Raw genomic sequence first — 19,704 nt, forward strand, 5'->3', positions numbered from 1 at the left:
ATCTTGTATAATCATTAATATCAAAGGAGAGCAAGCAGAAAGTACTACTGTTCTTATCATGCATGAGCAAAGCTCAAAGTCAAGACCTTTAAATCCAAAAAGAGGAGTGAGGCAGAAGTGTCACAGAAAACTCAGCATACAATTACAGAAAAAAGTGTTTTTTGAAACAACCTGGAATTTAGCTATGCTTGAAGAAGGAAGAAAGCGAGGCACTTGCTAATTCTTCCAGATTCAGGGACTCCAGCTGAGGAACCTGAGTTGTAAAGCACATGAGATGTCTATCATGAGATAATAAACACGAGTCTGATTCCTAACTGGAAACAATGGGCCCAAATCCGGCTTTCCCAACACAAACAAAACTTCCCTTGAGACTGTTGGGAATTTTGCCCATGTAGGAATTGCGGGATCGGGTCCAAATATTTTGTTTACTTCAATTCACTGTTCTTGTTCTTAAAACAAAGGCTGAGGATAACAACACTAAATACACCCACAACCTTTGCATTTCCTTTATTTCTCTAGCACAAGGCAACACATCTCATTTTTTATCTTGTTTAAAACCCAGATGCTTGTGTTTTCCAGAGATACTTCTATTACTGCCCACTATCAATATAAGGCATACATAAAAGATATAAAGCACAGGCATGAACAAGGTATTTCAGCTCCAAGAGACAGGAGCTTTCTCTGGGTTTCTTCACCTTACTCAGATCTTTCCTACCAGAAAAAAAATTTAATTGCAGAAATTTCCTACAGAAGGTTCAGGAAAACACAGTGAAATAAATGGATTCACTAGCAGCATCAGTCAGTCCTGTCTTTCTAAAATGTGTTTCACCAGTGCTGCTAATACCTGTTTAATTGCAATGTCTATTGAACTCTTGGGAGACATAAAGTCTTTATCTATACTATCCAAACTCCTGTGGCTACACCAAAAAATGTCCCATTTGAGACCAAAATTAACGAAGTTGGTGAAGTATGAACAAAAGTTTCCAATTTTCTTTCTTTACCTCAAAACAAAAATAGTTGTCCACATTCATCTATAAAAAGATATACAGAGGTAGACATAGCTTCATGTGAAAAATACAAACTTTTTATATTAAGGTATCATTTTCAAAAAAATTTTAAAGTCACAGAGCAAACGTGGGATTTCACACTCCCTCCTCTGCTGTTTTGATGTTTTGCTTGTGCAGATGTTCCACTGACATTTTGGATTCATTCTGCTCAAAGAGGAGCTGATTTCTGTTCATTAATGTTAATGCATTTCACCATGTCCATTCATAGCTTGAATTCACTCAGTCCCCCAAACAGTCTATTATCAACCCAGAATAGTCAGCCCTTAAATAAATGTGGTTTATAAAATCTTCATTGTATGGCTGGAATGTCATTGAAAACAGCTGGTGTAAAACTGCAGTCTGCACACATATTCTCATGGCTCAGATTGCACTTAATTGCCCTAAATTCCACTTTCTTATCAAGTCACCCTGCCTGGCTTGCAGGAAGTTGGTTTTAAGCCTTATGAAGTGTGCCCTGTCAATCAAGGGAAGAGCAGGATCATTTCAACATTAAAAGTTGGTGCTGGTGATGGAGTTTTATTTTAGTTCAGGATGCAGCTAAGACAAGGACAAACACTGCACAGTGTGATTCCTTAAGAAAATACATTCCCTTAACACCATGGAATGTATAAAATGCATGTGGATGTGCATGAATTTATATATAGGGATACACATACCATTGTTCACACTAAGAAAGTCTCAGACTTGGGCATTCATGTTTTCATTTTGACCATTCAGGAAAAGAGTATTTATGTTACAGTCCACTCCCATACTCACAGACTGATGTTTATCAGCTTTTCCCATTAAAACTGTCATGCCCCCCAAAACAAGATTAATAGGAGCCAACATTACTTCATGTTCTTGGCACTTAAATGGAACTAAGGCATCAAGTAAAAAAAACTTCCTAAATTGGGAGGAGCAGGGAAGTGGACTTTTATTCCCCTGGCTTCAGGATGTGTATGTTTCATATTTACTGCTAGCTATGATAAACCAGAGGTAATTTATTGCTTAAATGTGGCTTATAAATTACATGAAGTTCACACTCATGGAAATTATCAGGATTATCCCGCTTAAAAATCTGTTTCTTTGTACTGTAGACAGAGAAATAATTAGGTCTCTTAAAGCAGATGAAATGTATGTGCAGCGGGCGAGACTTCCAGCAAGGTAAATCCCAATTACATACACTTACTCCGTATATATGAAACCCCCATGGGTTTTCAATGGTTAGTCTGACTGGTGTCCCCTTACCAGCCCAAGAGAAAGTGCAGTTAGTAGGATTATGTTACTATTATACTTGCATATTTCTCTCCTTCTATCACTTTGGGGTTGATCATAGAGTTTACGTCAGCCTCTGCTAGGGCATCTCTTTTAGGTGCAGCTCCCAGCCCAGAAGCCTCCCCAGCCCTGCTGTGAACAAGGAGGCCCCCTCTGTCACTCCAGGCTGCATGACAAGAGGTGTCCCTTGAGGGTAGGATATTGCATGGGACAGGGACACAGTATGAGGATAGCTCAGGAAGAGGCACTAATTCCCTGGCTGGTGCACTGGGCAGCAGCTTCTCACCACCTCCCAGCCATGCAGTTTTGGGGATTTAGGCACTGCAGTGCTTGAGGACGTGTGGTTCTCATCAGGCCAAATTATAGGAGCTTTGGGCAAATGGAGTCAGCCACACCCTCACGCCACTGCTACTTCTAGTAAATTCATACCTATGATGAACCAAAACCTAGCATCCCCAGTCCTTTTAAAACTAATGAAGAATAGATGACATCACCCTCAAAGGCAATGCCTAAAGCTAGTGAGAATCTCTTCCCACAAAGAGCTTTCTAACTCACCAGCTCAAGGCAGCTCTTTTGGTTCTTTGGGGCTGCCTTAGCCCTGCTGCCTGTCTGACCCTGCCCACCTCCACCTGTGTCAAGATGATGAATAATGATATCATCTTGATGGCATGAAAATGCCAGCAAAAGGTTGCTCTGCTGTTGCATAGTGGGGGAACAACTGTGCCCAGCCCTGGGAAGCCAAGGCAAGCAGAGGGGGCAGCTCAGAGTTACCCAGAGCTGGAGGGTGGAAGGCAGCAATTGTGGGCAGCTGAAAGGAGAACAGAGTAACTTCCATGGTGATCTCTGCTGTTTGCAGTTGAGACATGAATGTGAGTAATGAGAGGCTTGTACATGCTGCAGAAACCCCAATTTCATCACTGGATTATTTCTTTAAAGAATATGGCAGCAGGAGCAAGGTAAGAAAATAAGATTTTTCTACAACGGGAGGCTGCAGTAACTTGGTGAGGTTTAGCTCTAGGACTGTACCCACTGTTGAGTTCTGAAGGCAGGCCAGCTCCCAGGAGAAACATTCCCCTCAGGGTTTCTGCTAGATGCTTGGGTGTGTATCTGGGGAGCAAGGCAAGGTACTGTCTGATCAACTGGCTGGATGAACATCTTGTACCCTATAGATCTGTGTGGATGTTCTCTTTCATAAGTGCCTAAAACTCAGTTTGCTCACTTGTCTCTGCTGTGTTTAGAGGTTTTAAGTAATAGTTTGCAGGAAATATTAATGCATACACCAGATTCCTGAAAAACATAATTGGATACCACAGATCCCTTTCTTCCCCTCATCACTTTCCAGTGGTCTGTAGAGCCACAGAACTTTTCAAAACATGCAGGGTTTTTTCAGCTTTCAGACAATGGTGTTTCCTAGTTGCTGTATTACAACACATGACTCTTGTTCCCAGAGACTTTTTCTCACTATCGTAACTCTTAAAAAAAGAAAGCAGCTGATTACGTCTCCATACACTGCTCCATGACCTTCATTTAATTAGCTAAAATTTAGAATGGTTTCCAAGTTAGCATAGTATCATGTAAAATGGCTTGGGGCCCTTTTGGGTTGGACAGTAATTTCAAGTGGATTACTTGTCCTCTTTATTTCCTGTTCCAAGAGCATTGCTTAATTTGCTATACATGGATCTATTTTTACATCTCATGTTTTCTTCATGTGACTTACTGTCACAGTTGTGTATACTGCAATGTACAGATCACTGGCTTCTTCAGAAACATGTAGGAGATGCATATTGCATGCAAGAACAAAGGGATTCCCTTCATTTTCTCATTTTTAAAATCAAACTGCCAATTTTGTAAGTGCTTTGTAATCCTCTGAATGAAATAAATACTGGGAATGTACAGATAAGACTATCACTCATTTCCAAAAAATGCTTCCGCTGAGTATTTGAAGTCATCTGTCAATACCAAACCCCAAATTGCATATTTCTTCTTTTTTTTTTTTCTGCCTGAATAAACCATATATAAATATTCTCAGAATGAGGACTTCATACATTCACTCCTAATAAATAATTTACAGTTCCATATGTGTTTCCCTGCCAACGGTTACTGTTTAGTGAAACAAAGAAAAGGTGGGAAGTAAAATTCTGTGCAAGTAACATAGAAACCACAGTAACATTCAAAGCTTCAGGATCAGGGAAATAGTAGCAGTGTGCTTAACATCAAGTATTCAAAGCTGATATCACTCATGAGGTGGAAAAAAAAGAGAGCAGTGAGCAAAAGGAAAACAATACGAAAAATAATCTCTTGAAGCAACCTAAATTCAAACACTATTGATAGGAGAGTGTATGAAATACCAGCTGCTTTCCAAGTTCAGCCTACGCTTTAGTTTTGTGAGCACAAAGGTGCGGAAATGGTCACCAAGGGAGCTTTGCAGTCACCTACCCACACTTAGGCAGCCTTGCCCACTCAGAGGGGTGCGTGCCTTATGCTATGCAGAGAAGTAACTGAGGAAAGGCTGGAAAAACACCAAATACCACCATGGTAGCTGAAACACAATGCAGATCAGGAACGGGAAGCCTCTCAAGAAAAAGATGTCCAAATGAGTGGAAGGGATGTGGGCAGTTGTGGCTACCCGAATTTTCTCCCACAGCCGTGCCACGGCCCAGGATGGCTAAAATTGCATCTGGGGTTCTGAAGCCCCTGGGTCATCTGCATGGTTCGGACTCAAACACAAAGGTCCCCGTCCCCGCCTCATCCTCCCACTCTCCCTGCAGGACGATTAGACTCCCATAAAGAAGAGAGAGGAGGGAGTGGAGCCTTCTGACAAAGCACAACTCCCCAGAGGCCTGGGGAAGTGATTGGTTTTGCATATGAGGACCACACTGTGGAGATCCAGGCCACTGCAGCTAGCAAATTCCCTAAATTCCTCTTTTCTCTCAAGAATTCTCTGATTAGCTGGGAAGATAGCTTGGCGTGTAATGCGGAAAGAAAGGTCATCCTGCCTGCGGAAGCCCACTTTGTATACAATGTCCTAGAAAGGCTACTTCTTGTTTCCAGCTCTGCTGAGAACAGCTCAGGCTGCTGCAGCCACTGTCCCTGTAGGAACAGGAGTGGAGAGGTTCTCACTAACACTGGATGTTAAAAGCAAAATGTCCAAGAACTGCATTGGACGGGCCTTCCGTAAAGGACTATTTTTAGGAACCACATATTTATGTGCCTTTAATCCACTAGTTGATCCAAGTTAGCTTCTGTCATCAGTGTTACACAGATGGCAGCTACCATATGTTACTTTCCATTTCCATTGCAACATCAGCTTAAAATGAAGACAATCTCTCCACTGTGAAGTGCAGAAGGCAGCGAGTATGGCCCCATGGCTTTCAGTGGAGACAAAATGAAGATCCAGGCTATTAGATATTTGGCTATATAGGGAGCTCCTCGATTACTTTGATAATTAAGCAAGGATGCCCAAGTATCAGCAGAAACTCTTCAGTGTCCCTCTCTCCAGTTGTCTGCCTGTAGATGAGTGCATACAGCTACCCTCACATCCAGCCACCCAGGGAGGAACAAAGTTAAAAGTGAAACAGGTTCAACCACCTGGAAACTACATTCATCTCTGCATTATTTATCTTTGTACTATAGCTATTAGAAAGAAGAAAAACAGAAAAGAAAAAAAAAAAAAAAGGGAAGAAGGGAAAAAAGGTCATTCCCATGCTTTCACTGGGGAGAAATGACATGGAGATGACATCACTGACATCACTATCCAAAGTATACGTTTGTGTCTGGAGTTTCAAGGCCATTTCCTAATGAAGCACATGTGCTTTACTAGGTTTATTTTGAATCTCTATTTGCTTATTTTCCAGCCATGATCAAAAGAACATTCAGAGTGTTCTGTAGAAGGCACTTGAACCCTGCAGACCAGGAGAATTTTTTCCTAGCTACAGCGGCAGCCAGCAATAATATCACTCATAAAATAAACCTGACTGCACAAAATGCTCTCCTGTTTCCTACCAGCAAACAGATATTGCTTTAGGAATCATTGCCCTTGGGTGGCAGGACAGTCTTCTGCCCCAAACTACACAAGCTTCTCATTCAGCATGTATGACTTGTCTCCAGTGGTGCTCTTTCTACAGCCTCCAAACTCCCGAACCTCTTGGCAGATGCTGTTGCTTAGTAGCTGTTGCCATAACACTGGTTCTTCTAATACCTTGGATAAAAAATTTACAAAACATGCAAATCCATTCTGAGAAGCTGAGAAAAAGAATCCTACCTTAATATTAAAATTGTCATCAAGAAGGATGTTTTCCAATTTTAGGTCCCTGTGGACAACACCATTCTGAAACAAGATAGGAGAAAACAGAGAGAGGAACATGAGAAAATATTGGGAAAATTAAAGGTGAGCTGGCAGGGTGGTCTTTGCATCTACATTTCAGGGATGATTTCACTGTCATAACACTCATGGCCCAGTGACTAGTGACAGGCGATGTATTAGTCACTTGCTGTGTGGTTAAGGGAAGAATGACTGGAATTTGTCCTCCCACAAAGCCTCTAAAACAGCAGGAGGGGTAGGGGAGTGGGGGTGTCTTTTCGGAACTTAATTCCAGCCTGGATCCTGCCCCCACTACATGAAAGCAATATATTCTTCCCAGGCACCAGAAAACAGTATCTGTCAATGACGTTAGTCCTTACAAAGGCCTTCATTCCTCCAATGTGCAGCCACGTGGATCAGTGCAGTTATAATCCTACAGAACTGGAAATGTTAGGGATGGAAGTGAACAAGCTGGGTTTCAGTCAGAGCCTTCTTTAAAAAAAAACTGGGGAAAATTAGCTGCACAGGGGAGAGCACTGCAGCTTTTCAGCACTGCACAGTTAAGATTTTGAAAACTGCCCTTGTTTATCAGAATTCAAGTGGAGGTTAAGTATTTAAGAATTCCATTAGAATTAAGAATTCAAATTAAAATTATGCTATCTTCTCACTGCCTTTAGCCTCGTGCAAGTTTTGGCTCTATGCAGCTGGTTCACAAGCAGGGATAAAAGATTCATGTTGCCATCTAGTCAGCTACCTTGGGTTTGTGCTTAAATTGTCATTCTAGTGGGTGCCATGATGGACTAAGTCATTAGCAAAGAGTAGCCTTCTAGTGCTCCTGCTACATCTTGAAAAGCTACTTTTGCCTATCCAGAATGAAAACATGCTAAAGCTCATACATGAACAGTCATGCCTTTGTCTTGACTTTTTTTTTTTCATATGCTTTATCTCCTATTCCAAAATTGTTTGCTTGCACATTCCAATTGCAAACTATCATTCACTGGAATGTATTAACATTAATGTTGTAGAAGTTCTATGGGATGACTTCTCTGGTTTATGCTGTTAATTATTTTTTTTAATGCAAAAATGAAATGTAGGGCTAATGTAAGGGAGTGGCTGGTATCTGCCATAACACAGGAAAACATCCTTAGTCTTCAAAATCAGGCAGTAAACTACTGTAGTACTTTTAAGGAAGATCTCCTGTTGTACTGATACAATCACATGCTCTCATACTTAATAATGAATGCTGTTGCTTCAGACAGGCTTTGAAATATAGAAGTCACTGCTCAGCCTTCAAACAGCATCTTTTAGTATCAAATCCTTTGCTCACCTTGTGGCAGTAGTGTACAGCTGAGACAATTTGTCGAAAGAAGTGTCTTGTCTCTCTTTCACTCAAACGCCGCCTCTCACTGATGTAATCATACAACTCTCCTTTACTTGCATACTCCATGATGATCACAATCTTATCTTTATTTTCAAACACTGTACAGGATAAAAAGAAAACAGCACATCACAGTTGATTCAATACATTTGCAAAATGACGCTTTAAAGTGTGAAGAAGACTCAGGATGACTGAACACATCCTCTGTCATCACTGATGCCTGGAGAGATGTAATACCAACCCCACTGCAAAAAGCAAGTTCTGAAGGTAAATTTTTCCAGAGGAAGATTACAACATTTCAGGTCAAGAGAAGGACATTGAGCCTACCTTCACTCTCATATGGCTACATGAAAGAAGCTCTTTGCCCCTAAAATACTGGGTCACAGAGTGGCAAAGTCAACTTGTTCCTAATGAGGTGAAGTGGACAGTTGTGCCAGGGACCCCTGAACACACCCAGCTCCAACAGGGTGGAGGACCAGTAGTGGAGGACTCCAACAGGGTGGAGGACTCTTACCAGTAGTCCTCTTAAGGCCAGAGGTCTCAGAAGGAAACACAAGCTAGCATACCATTTGGAAGGGGTCATAATAAACTCTGTCTTCAGCAACTGGTTGATGCAGGATTGCCATATTTATTATGACTGCTGGGTGGCTTTCACCTCCCATCAAAATCTAACAAGTGAATTGATGCATGTCCATTTCCAGCCCAACTCTGTGCAACAGTGTGATGGACACCAACACCTGAGCGAGAAGTAGCAGCACAGCTGTACAGCTCTTGTGAAACACAGCTCTGCACCCCATTTCATGCAGCCATCTCATACTCAAGCTCACTTTAGCCTCCACCACATGTCCTATTGCATACTGTAGATACGTCCTTTGCCACTTGTGCAGAGCCAGGAGCAATGCACAAGTCACACGTAGGCAGTGCAAGGAACATTCATCTAATACACGTCACAGCTTGACTGTTCTTTGGAGCCTGGTGTACTCTGTGCCACATGCTGTCAAGCTTGGACTTTTTTGGGAGTTGCAGATAACTAAACACTTAATCCTGTAAAGGAGGCTGTGAGTAGTATTGAATTGCTACAGTGCTCTGGCTGTTAAATAGTTTTTCCTTTCTGATACTGAAAATCCACTGCAGCCCACTGGAAACTCCCTGTACCTGCCATAAATAACCACTGCTCATATTAAAACATACTGATCCTCCTTCTCTTTTTTATCTGTGGCAGCAGCCTGTTGAGTCCAGGTCACGCTGGCAGTAAAGTATCTGTAAATTAATGAGGTTACAGGGGTTATTACAAACGGATGCTAGATTTGACCAGCCCTACTGGAATGATGCCTTCCTATCTATTTCTTTAGCAAAGCTTATCCAGTAGACCTTGGTGGGTTTTTTTGTTTTTTTAAATAACTCTTCAGCTTTTTCAGTGAAACGCAAAGCTGCCTCGCTCAACATGCAGATATTTTCTGCTCTTAGGCTTTGTCTCATGTCCTCTCACACCTTGTCACTCAACTCTAGAAGCCAAAGCCTCTGCAGTTCCCTCTAACACCCCTGAACTCCAGCCAAACAGCTCTGATAAAAGGGAGAGCAAACAGCCAGATAAAATTGGCCGCTTACTTGTCTGCTGGCCTCACTGTACCCTGAAGCAGAGGCTCCTGCCAGTGATTACATCCTATGTGCATCCTCATTAGCAATAAACTTCGGAAACTGGAAGAGCCGTCTCTGGATGGATTATACTTAGGGTATCCTCTCCAAGAATGACAGACTGATATTGTCTGGGAAAACTTGAACATGCCCTGTGTCATATAGGGAAGTGCTGTGATGTGTTCCCAGTAAAGCAGTCATGCACACATTCGTTTCTCTAAGCCTGGAAATTCTTATTAGCTACTGGGTTGTTTAGGAAGGCAAAAAGAAAAAGTTTTAGTAAGTTGAGACAAATCACTAAAAAGGTTATTATTTAAGAGATTTAATTTTAAAAAACAAGCGGAAAAAAAAACAACTCCCAAAAAACCAACAAAACAAACAAACAAATAATATCAATCCCCAACCCCTTAGAAAACACCTGTGGCAATGAGCTAGGGGTTGGTACATCACGCACTTACGGGTGAAGTCGCCACATGGCCCCACGGATCTTAGTGGGCTCTCGTGGGACTGCACTCCCCAAGCAGTACCAGCTGAGGAGCATTCTGAGCTCAGGGGGATATTTGCCTCACCAGAGGGGCATAGATGGGGCAGAAGGGGCCCTCAGCTCTTTCCGCCCTGCTTCCCTGATCACCAATGCCCTACCAGGTATTCAGTGATAGTGATGACAGTGACAGTGATCACAGCCCTGCTACGATGGAGCATTCTTCCATCCTGTGTTTTTTATTAATGTTTTGCCTTCATACTCAGTCATGAGACCTTTCTCCAACCGCCCTTGATGTTCTAAAGTTTTAAATTCCAATTATCTAATATTTCTGGACTAAAATTTGCCATATTAATACAAGTCCTGATCCAGACATCTATTCCTGTGGAAATGAAGTGGAAAACTCTTGGTTAGGAGGAATCTGCATCTAAAGGTTCTTTTCATTTCAAATTTTCTCTTACGCCCTCTAGGAAACAGAGATAATACCTTTAAAACTGACCTTAGGAAAGCATAAATTGCCGGTTTGAATTGAGTTTTTGTAACAAAATTGAATGAGAACAGAAGCATCCCAGTAACTCACATCTGAGTTTCAGTTTACCAGCACCCTCAGAACAAATTGGCATATTCTTCATGAGGGAGAACTGTGAGAAGGACACTACTCTTGGACTTAAGAGGCCTCCTCAGCAGCATCATAGCTGAACAACTACAGAGTTAAACAGCAATTTATCTCTTCATCAAGGAGCAGAGATGAATGGAGAAATTTTTATTTTTTTTTCACAGGAACACAGGAGGTATTTTTTCATAACTTCATCATTTCAGTTCAGAGCATCTCCATAGTATCATCTGCATCTCTTGAGAGGGCAAGCAGCTTGGAGGAAACTGAACAATGGATAAAAACATCTTAAATGAAAGCTGCCACTGCAGTAGGAAGGAGTGGAAAGGCAGTAGGATTTATGTCTGCACACACACACAATCTCAAAGAGGAATTCAGTGGTCAAAACTATCAGCCATATGACAAGGTGATATTCTGGCAAGTCTCAGACCATCAGCCATGTACACCACAAATTTTCACAGTAGCAGACAGAATGCCAGGCAGGCTTCATACAGACACTTCTGAATTTCCCTCTGAGCACAGTATGTAGTTTCATAAACATACGCTCCAAGACAACATTGTGGCCAATGGCAGGGGGAAGAGAGGGCATTAATTAAAGGCTGGATTGACTTACTGCAAATAATAATGAGGTAATAAATATACTGCCCTGTTAACACCTGGGCTGTAACCTGCAGGCTGATGACGGATGGATTGCCTCCATATAGCTTCTGGGACTGTTTGGTTCAGTCTTTGTTTTTATTGCAGATGATTTATTACCTGCCATCCTACTGCATATTCATTCTGAAACTCACCCCCGCCTAGAAGTGTGCCTGAGCCCTGCCTGGCTGCAGCTACTGCTGACAGAGAAGCACAGCTTCAGCAGGATGCTCTGCCCCAGGAACATCCCACAGCTCGCTACTGGTGGGATGGCTGTGTCTTACAAGCTTGCTTCTCAACTCTGACCAAGGTCAAGGAAAGGAGAGAACGTATGTATAAGAAAGGTGGGGCTGCAGCTCTTACTTCTTTCATACCGTCAATACTCTGCAAACAGCTGGCCAAGTAAGATAAGTGGAGAACTGTCAGCATCAACACCCAGATGTGGCAACAGGATAAATGGTGTGTCAATCACAAATCAAGAGACTGGGGTTGCTTAGATACAAGGCACGAATACCACGTATTAGAGGAGACAGCATCAGGAGAAATGTTTGCTGGAAACTGTGGGTCATTTATTTCTAGACACTGTGTTTATTTCCACCACTCTGCAAGCTGAATTATGCCAAGAGAGCTGCAGCAAGACCCTGACGTGGTGGTAGGGCTGCTGCACTACCTCAGCCATGATGGTTAAGTGGTGCAGGGTAGTCACTGCAAAATGATAGCACTCCTTTGCTGACAGAGCCTGCAGGATGGAGGACTGACCCCTGAGATGGCTACACTTCCACAGGGCCACAGGGGAGGAGTGAGGGACAGAACTGTGAGAGGACAGCTGGAACCAGGGAGCAGGAACCGGACATACCACAAGGTGCTAGGAATAATGTGCTTGTATTCCCAGGAGATGAGTACAGAGTACTGTGTTAATGTGCTAAGACATGGCTTGTGGCAATGAGGAGAAACAGCAGTGGGCTACAAGCTTGCTTGGATTTGGCCTGTTCACCCCAAGAGCTTTAGCAGAGGATAAGAGCAGTAGCCTAGCCAAGCAGCCAAGGGTGCTTAAGATACAGTGGTCAAGGAAAGACATCTTACAGCTTTTCTTTAAACTCCCCCCTTAACTCTAACGTGTTTGTTTATTTTTTTTATATGGCAGAAAAAAAAGTCCCATACTTCTAGGTTAATAACTGAAAATCTGCTAGCTTCAGAGTTCATTGAAGAATATACATATGAAACTGGGAAAGAACTTCACTTCTTACTATCAAAGACATATCTGAGATGAAGTACATTTTGTAACATCAACAATCTGTCCCTTTCACAGGCTGTTCTACTATAGTAATAGTTCTTGGATATAATCTCTCCACTTATTTATATTTAGAGGCTGTGAAATGATGAACTCATCTTCTATCTAGAGCTTTCCATTTTCCAACTGATTGCACAGGGACCTCATGCTGACCAGCACCCTTTTCTTTTCAACCCTATTGTTAAATTCTTCTCTTTAAGCTATGCCAAAGTCACCTCTGCCAAAACTCCATGGGACAAGTGAATGAATATACTCACTAACCCTCTTAAATGATAAGATAGACTTCATCCTAAAATTGTCAAAAACCCACACAAGGATGGTTTTAAGACCATCATTCAGCAAGATTATTTAATGGTACATTGTACACCCCTCTATTAGGACAGTTCACTTTGAACTTGCTACTGAAGCAAAACAAAGCTGAGGATTTTGCCCTTCCTCCAAGATTACATGACGCTAAATTCAGAGTGAATGCTGGGGGGGAGGGGGGGAAGGGGCAGGATTTTGCTTTTTTTTTTCCCCTTAATGGACTAACTCCTTGTGGGCTGATTCCATTTGGTTTACATGTAACCCTGAGGTACGGATTTTAGTTTGTTAGTTTAAGGGGGGCGGCCAATCTCTTCGCACTGGAACCATTTGAATTCTCCTCATGCCTTTGCTCTCTATCAGAGCAATCTTCTAAATTAGTTCCAGTATGTTGACATTCCTTCCATCTGGTGTCTTTCCATTCAGCGGTATTTTTATTACTCTCCTAACAGCCACAGACAGAAGTACCTTTCCACTGCTACAAAATGATCTTTTATTAAACGTCAGCCAAATCAAAAGAACAAGCAAGTTTGTTTTTCATTTTGGAAATGCAGACTAGAATAACCTTTTCATTCAGAAAAGACATCCATGTCCCAATTACCTCACTTCTGTAATAAAGCTTGAATTATTCTTGAAAAAGACGTGATTACTGAAAAGTGGGTTTTGCCTTAGAAATTGAGCCTGGTGCATCTTCTGTGTTCTCCACTGCTTTGAAAGCTTTACAGCCCCTTAGGCATATTTATTATTATTATTATTGTTGTTGTTGTTGTTGTTAGTAGTAGTAGTAGTAGTAGTTTATGACTGGTTTTTAATAGCTCACACAGCAGACATGAAAATACCCAAGGTCCCATATAAAAAGCAACCTCTATGCATATGCTTAATTACAACTGAAAGTAGCGAGATATAAAGTATGCATTTTAAAGCTAAGCTTGCATTAAATTGTCTTCCTGAATTATGGCCTTATTCAACCAAATTGCACCTCTTCTTAAATTAAAGGAATGTAGTTAAGATCATGCAATAACAATTTTAAATCAGACAGCACGCTAGAATTTACTCCGCAGTGAGGAGATTAAATCAGAATGAGAACCATTATCCTTGCTGAGTTTTTTTCTCAGAGAATGAGACTGAGGATATGCAAGTTTTGATGGTCTACTCTTTAAAACTGAAGGAAAAATGAGAGTTGCTAATTCATCCACAGTAACACGTTACACTAATTGTCTTTTGTTTCAGCAAAAAAGATTTAATTCCTCTTTTTAAAAAAATGATGACTACAAACTCCTGAGGAACTTCAGACAAGCAACATTTGCATTTCAGTGGGAGGAATGAGTCAATGGAAAGATAGAAATAAATGTCATGGTAGTTTGCAGGCATTTTGACATCTGAACTGGACCTGCCAGTGAGATCACATCTGAGCTCATGTCATGTCTGGCAAAGTGTTGTTTAGGCGATCACCCTGAATGACAGGAAATTCATATAGGTGGGGTTTGGTAACTAAAGAGTTAAGTTTGTTTATAATTGTTTCATTACTATGCCAAGACTCTTGAAGTATTACTTTATGTTCTTGGACATTATCAACTGAAAACAATGGGAATAAAGCACCCGAAGGTCAAAAGCCTACATAATTAGAGGAAACCAATTAGAAATGTGGTTAAATAGTGTCACTGCTTAAGTACTTTCTCTTGGCCAAATAAAAAAAAAATCATTCCAGCTTTCCAGCTCTCAACATTCTTGTTTAAAGTCCAGTCACTCACATGATGTTTTAAGGGACTTTTGACTTTTTCAGGTGTTTTGCACACAGAAGGGATGAAGTCATTAGGAACCAAAATTTGTTTTGATTACGCCCGAAAAACAGGAGAGATACCAGAGACTGGGACTGCCTCCTCAGCACTGTCAGCCCAAGACACATTAACTCTGTTCTGCCCATCCACAAACTCACTGATGCTGTGAGCTATCTTTATTAAATTATTTCTACAAGCATATTAGGTAATAATCTGATCCATTTTAAGTGCATTTTGCAAACTGGAAGACTTTTCTGCATGACTGACCAAGAACAACTCTTTCAGCACAGAAATGATCACGTAGGCACTGAATTTCACACTACTAAGACTCAAGAGCTCATTCCTGAATGTACCAAGCACAACTTCACTGTCATGATTGGTCCAACACATGTTTAAATGTTTGCAGAATCAGGCCTGATGCTCTTTCCCTGGTTTAACTTTTATAAAGTATTGCCAGATGAGAGATTTTGCACTCAGGCTCCCCCTGGAAAAATAGGTTAGCTCTCAAAGGCTTTATTATCAAATCCTGGACTTTCAAGGCAAAAAAGAAATAGGGCAGGGAAAGGGCAAGGGGGTAGGGGGAGACAGACAGATGAATGGACAGAGGCATTATTCTATAAATTAAAATTTATGTGTTGAAATCAGAACACTGCTAGCAAAGCCAGCTTCATTTATCCAGTCCCTTTCAAGGAGTTTAAAGTCACTTGAAAGAGCACTTCCCTTGCAGCCGTGCTCAACAGATTGCCAATTACAGCCCTGCTGAGAGGATGGAATTTCTCTGGAGTCACAACTGTATGTCTGCCCTTGCATTAACAGGCAAGGTATGTGCCTTTTGAGGAGGCTGCAAACAACCATCTCTCAACTGGAAAGCTTTGCTTCCACATATCTGAACTTGCTCTGTGTCAAAAAAAAAAAAAAAAAAAAAAAAAAAGCCTGTGTTTACATCCAGTTGACAAATTCAGAGGTTAATTGCCTTTAAGCAGGCAGGTCAAAAGGATACCTAAACAAGGATCCTACTTCAGGAAAACACATGTTTGTAAATGCTATACAAAGAGCTTTCAAAAGTACTATGAGGAGATACAGCATTTTCAATGCTAGGGAGATCTGTGGAACCTAGCACCCACAGAAAGGACTGTCAGATGTGCAGTGGCAGTCTGCAAACATGGAGTAAAAATTTGAGAGAAAAATATCTGGGGGGTGGCTTCAGTTTAAAAGTTAAGCATCTAAGTTAGTCTGCTAGACTCCATCTGCTAGACTCCAAGAGGATCCTCCAGTGTGTCACTTATCCTACCTATCTGAAAAAAATACCTCCCAGGAGGGAGAAAATCACCCTGTGTAGATGCTGATCTCTCATGACTAGAGAGGGAAACTAGATTCCTAGTGTACACCAACTGTCTAAATGTTGAATGGCTCAAATTTGGTGAGACTAAGCCCATCCCTGAGGATTGAATAACTTCAACATTCTGTGTCAGAGGATAGCAATATTATCACTCTTTACGCACCACTTGATACAGTCATGTGTTTAAAATCTAACTTTAAGAAGATACAAATACTTCAGATGTAGTGCCTTAACTTCACTACAAGTATTCTTCAGCTTACAATGAAGCACTAGCTTAAGGATCCCTGACCTCACATCCTTACCTCTGGGCAGTACACAACTACTCCTCTGGATGCAGCTGCACAACCATATGTCTTCCCACTGCTGCAATATCAAAGTTACAACATTGGCTGCTAAAGTCAAATACAGAATCTGACTGCTTGGAAAGGCTGGAGGAGCTGTGTAGCTGCCATAGCTCTGCTCTGTCTAACTCCTTCCAACTGACTGCAGTTCAACCAAGAAGATGACTTCCCCTGCCCATCCCTTTGGGCCAGGAATTACACATAAGAAGCCATGAAAGCCTGCTCTGCTTTCTAGAAAACTAAAAGGAAACAAACCAGTAATAGAATGGAAGACTTCCCAGAAAAGAGAGAAAGCAACTGCCTCGAGTTTTGTCACCAGCAAGAGCTGCTATGGACAAGAGAACCACAGTATCACCTGCCAGAGGTGCTCACCCTCCTGCAGACAGGGTGAACCCTCCATCCAGGAGCTTGCCTGGCTCTGCTGCAGAGGCACTGCTCCTCCCTCTGCCTCTCTGAGGCCAGAGGGGAAAGTTTTGATCCCATGGAATTTTACTGTCTGTTTCTTAAAACATTATCTTTTTACCTTTTACAAATATTATAACTCAGTAAAAGCTATTTAAAGTAAGGACAAGAAGGGCAATTGGTCAAAGGCCCACAGCGTGCTTAAACTTTTTTCTTTCTGAGTTCCTGTGCACATTTGAAATAACTTTTGTTCCATTTGCAACCCATATGCTGACACAGCATCCCTCCCCTTTTCTGTTCCCAGATCCTGTTATGAGTTTATTCAATAAAAAGACAGATATTCATCTCTTTTCAAGTACAAGAACATGCTTTTGAATAACTCAATATGCGATACTGTAACAGTACTCCAAGCCAGCTCGTTTTAATCACTGCTATCAACTCTGAGAGTGGAGCTGCCATATACATATCATCACCTTGTGCATTTACCTCACGGGTATGTAAAATACCAAGGGCCAAATTCAGGCTGCCTGTTCTGCACACAGGTAAAGAGGTGATGTCCAGGGATGAGGCTGCCCAACCCAAATCGCTCTGGAACCCACACCCTGGGTTTGCTACCCAGCCACCCTTCTGGTGTCAGCAGGCCTCTTGGCCAGTGTCTTTTAGCACGTACCGAGCCCAAACATCCCAGCTAGAGCTGCAATGTTACTTGAGGAAGGAAGGAGGTGAGATTTTATTACTGTGACATTCTATTAATATATAAACAAACAAACAAGTAAATCAGGAAGGAATGCCCCTGGCTTCCTGCTTCTTGTTGTAGGACCCAGGGAGCAGCTCTGGAGGCAGGGATTAGCAGGCTTCCCAGCTGTGTCCCAGGAAGAAAGGAGGTAGAGTGGGAAGACAGGATGAGGAAACAGGAACTGTAAGCCAGTGACCAGCTGACAGGAAACTGTGCAGAGGTGGATTCAGGGGAAAAAAAGCAGCAATGACAGAGCCAGCCAGACTAACCAGCAGGTAAGGGAGGACCAAAGGCCTAGAGTAGATGAGACTGGTCTTGTGCAGGCCAGGGAAAATGAAACATACAAGGACTGGTTTAGAGCCTGGGGACACAGGCAGACATCAGGCTGGGGTGTGAGTGAAGATGAGGTTAAACCAAACTGTCCAACAGGAGCAGGGAGAGGAGGTGACACATGCAAAGATTTCCCACCTGCCACAGACACAGCACACAGGTCACACAGGAAGAAGCTCCTCCAGGCAAAGGGTTCTTATGCATCTGTGGCAGACTGGTGGTTCAGAGGAAAGCCAGTGCTCCAAACAGTGAGGGTGAGAGATGGGTTACACTAGGAGGAGGGGTTTGTTTGGTGTACGATCTCAAGAAACATGAATACCAGGTCTGCAAGAACGTAACAGAGCAGTCAGGGAGGAGAATCACATTCACTAACCTTCATATATGGTGATGATATGAGGGTGGCTGAGGGATGACATGATCTCAATCTCCCGTCTGATGTGAACCATATCTTGTTCATCCTTAATTTTGTCCTTACGAATGGATTTTATTGCAACCTATAAATTCAGGAAATCAAGCATTATTCTTGGAACTGAACAGATGCACATAATCCATTAAGGAGAGTTCAAAAAATAAATACAGATGTTAGATGTTGGCAGAACATGGAATGACAAAAAACTAAGCTTTAAAGTACATACCTCCATACCCCCCCAGCTCCTTCATTTTATAGCATTAAATACACGCTCATTACAGTAATGGGTGACACTAAGTTTTAAGGTCTTCAGGTCTTAAGACTTCACTGAGGAGGAACACAGAATCTTCTGGAAGACTGTCTGGTTTAGTCTAAGGATTCTCCATCTGAGGAAAATGGCAAAACTCCCAAATGATTTTGATGGGAAGTACATTTGCTTAGACATGATTGCATGTTACAATTTCAAACAGAAGCTTTGGAGAATTTTTCTCTGAAATAAGGTTGAGATTTCTGATCGAGTGGAGGCAGGGAATCCAGGGTGCCAACTATGAATTTTGACTTGTCCACGTTAATACATGAAGGACCACATTAACACAGGTTGTTGCACAGTTCTCTAAAGCAGAAAAACTCTTTGGGAGCTACGAGTTATTAAAAAATTAGAATAAATATATCTTTGAAACTCATATCTGAGCTCGTCCTCACATAAACCCAAGGCTTTTAGGTCCTACATAGCACTTATGCAATCACTGCAAAACCATATCCTTCCTGCATCCTTCCTCAATCAGCAACCTTTTTTTCAAGCACGTCGTGTGACTGGGTATCTTTCCAAAAGGCAGGGTGGGAACAGAGGAAGTGATAGCTGAACTTGCAAATTCTAACAGCCCTTGTGAGTATGTATGTTTGTATGTGTGTGTTGCCTGTGAAAAAAAAAGCTTATCTGAACAATGTCATAAATAATTGTGGAGGTCAGCTCATGCCCTGCAAGAAATGCAGAAGCCAACAATGAAGAAAAGCTGGTTGGGAGAGGGAAGGTGAGGGCATTGTACATACTGAATGGCAGCACAGCCTTTTATTATACTCAATATTTACCTCACTTTATTTTTGTAAGCCAGAGTTCAAGGAATAAATTACCAGCTACTTTAAAATCAACAGCAAGTCTTTGAAAAACATCACTGACCCGCTGAGATGACCACCCTTTTATGGGTAAACAACACTTTTGTCATTCTATGCAGCCAACTACCACAGACCTCTCCTGGGAAAACATTTATAAATCTGTGATTTATGTGATTTCCATAGTCCCTTCGGAAAAAAATAATTTCACTGCCTACTTCAGTAATTGCAAGTGGCACGATCCGTATTGTTTTCATTATTTGATGTAGCATCGAGGGTATGGAAGAAAGAAGGGGAAAAC

General features: G+C 41.8%; 1 protein-coding gene across 1 annotated transcript in view; it reads right to left on the reverse strand.

Moving 5' to 3' along the window:
• The window catches only part of NUAK1 (NUAK family kinase 1), a 49,745-nt gene that overhangs the window by 6,052 nt on the left and 23,989 nt on the right, over window positions 1-19,704 (reverse strand). The window contains exons 2-4 of the mRNA XM_071728879.1: window positions 18,258-18,378; window positions 7,949-8,100; window positions 6,583-6,648 (exon numbers count right to left, since the gene is read on the reverse strand). Coding sequence (XP_071584980.1) covers window positions 6,583-6,648; window positions 7,949-8,100; window positions 18,258-18,378 — 339 coding nt within the window. The remainder of the gene's footprint in view (window positions 1-6,582; window positions 6,649-7,948; window positions 8,101-18,257; window positions 18,379-19,704) is intronic.

The sequence above is a fragment of the Heliangelus exortis genome, chromosome 1, assembly GCF_036169615.1.
Source record: "Heliangelus exortis chromosome 1, bHelExo1.hap1, whole genome shotgun sequence".
In the NCBI taxonomy this organism is placed as follows: domain Eukaryota; kingdom Metazoa; phylum Chordata; class Aves; order Apodiformes; family Trochilidae; genus Heliangelus; species Heliangelus exortis.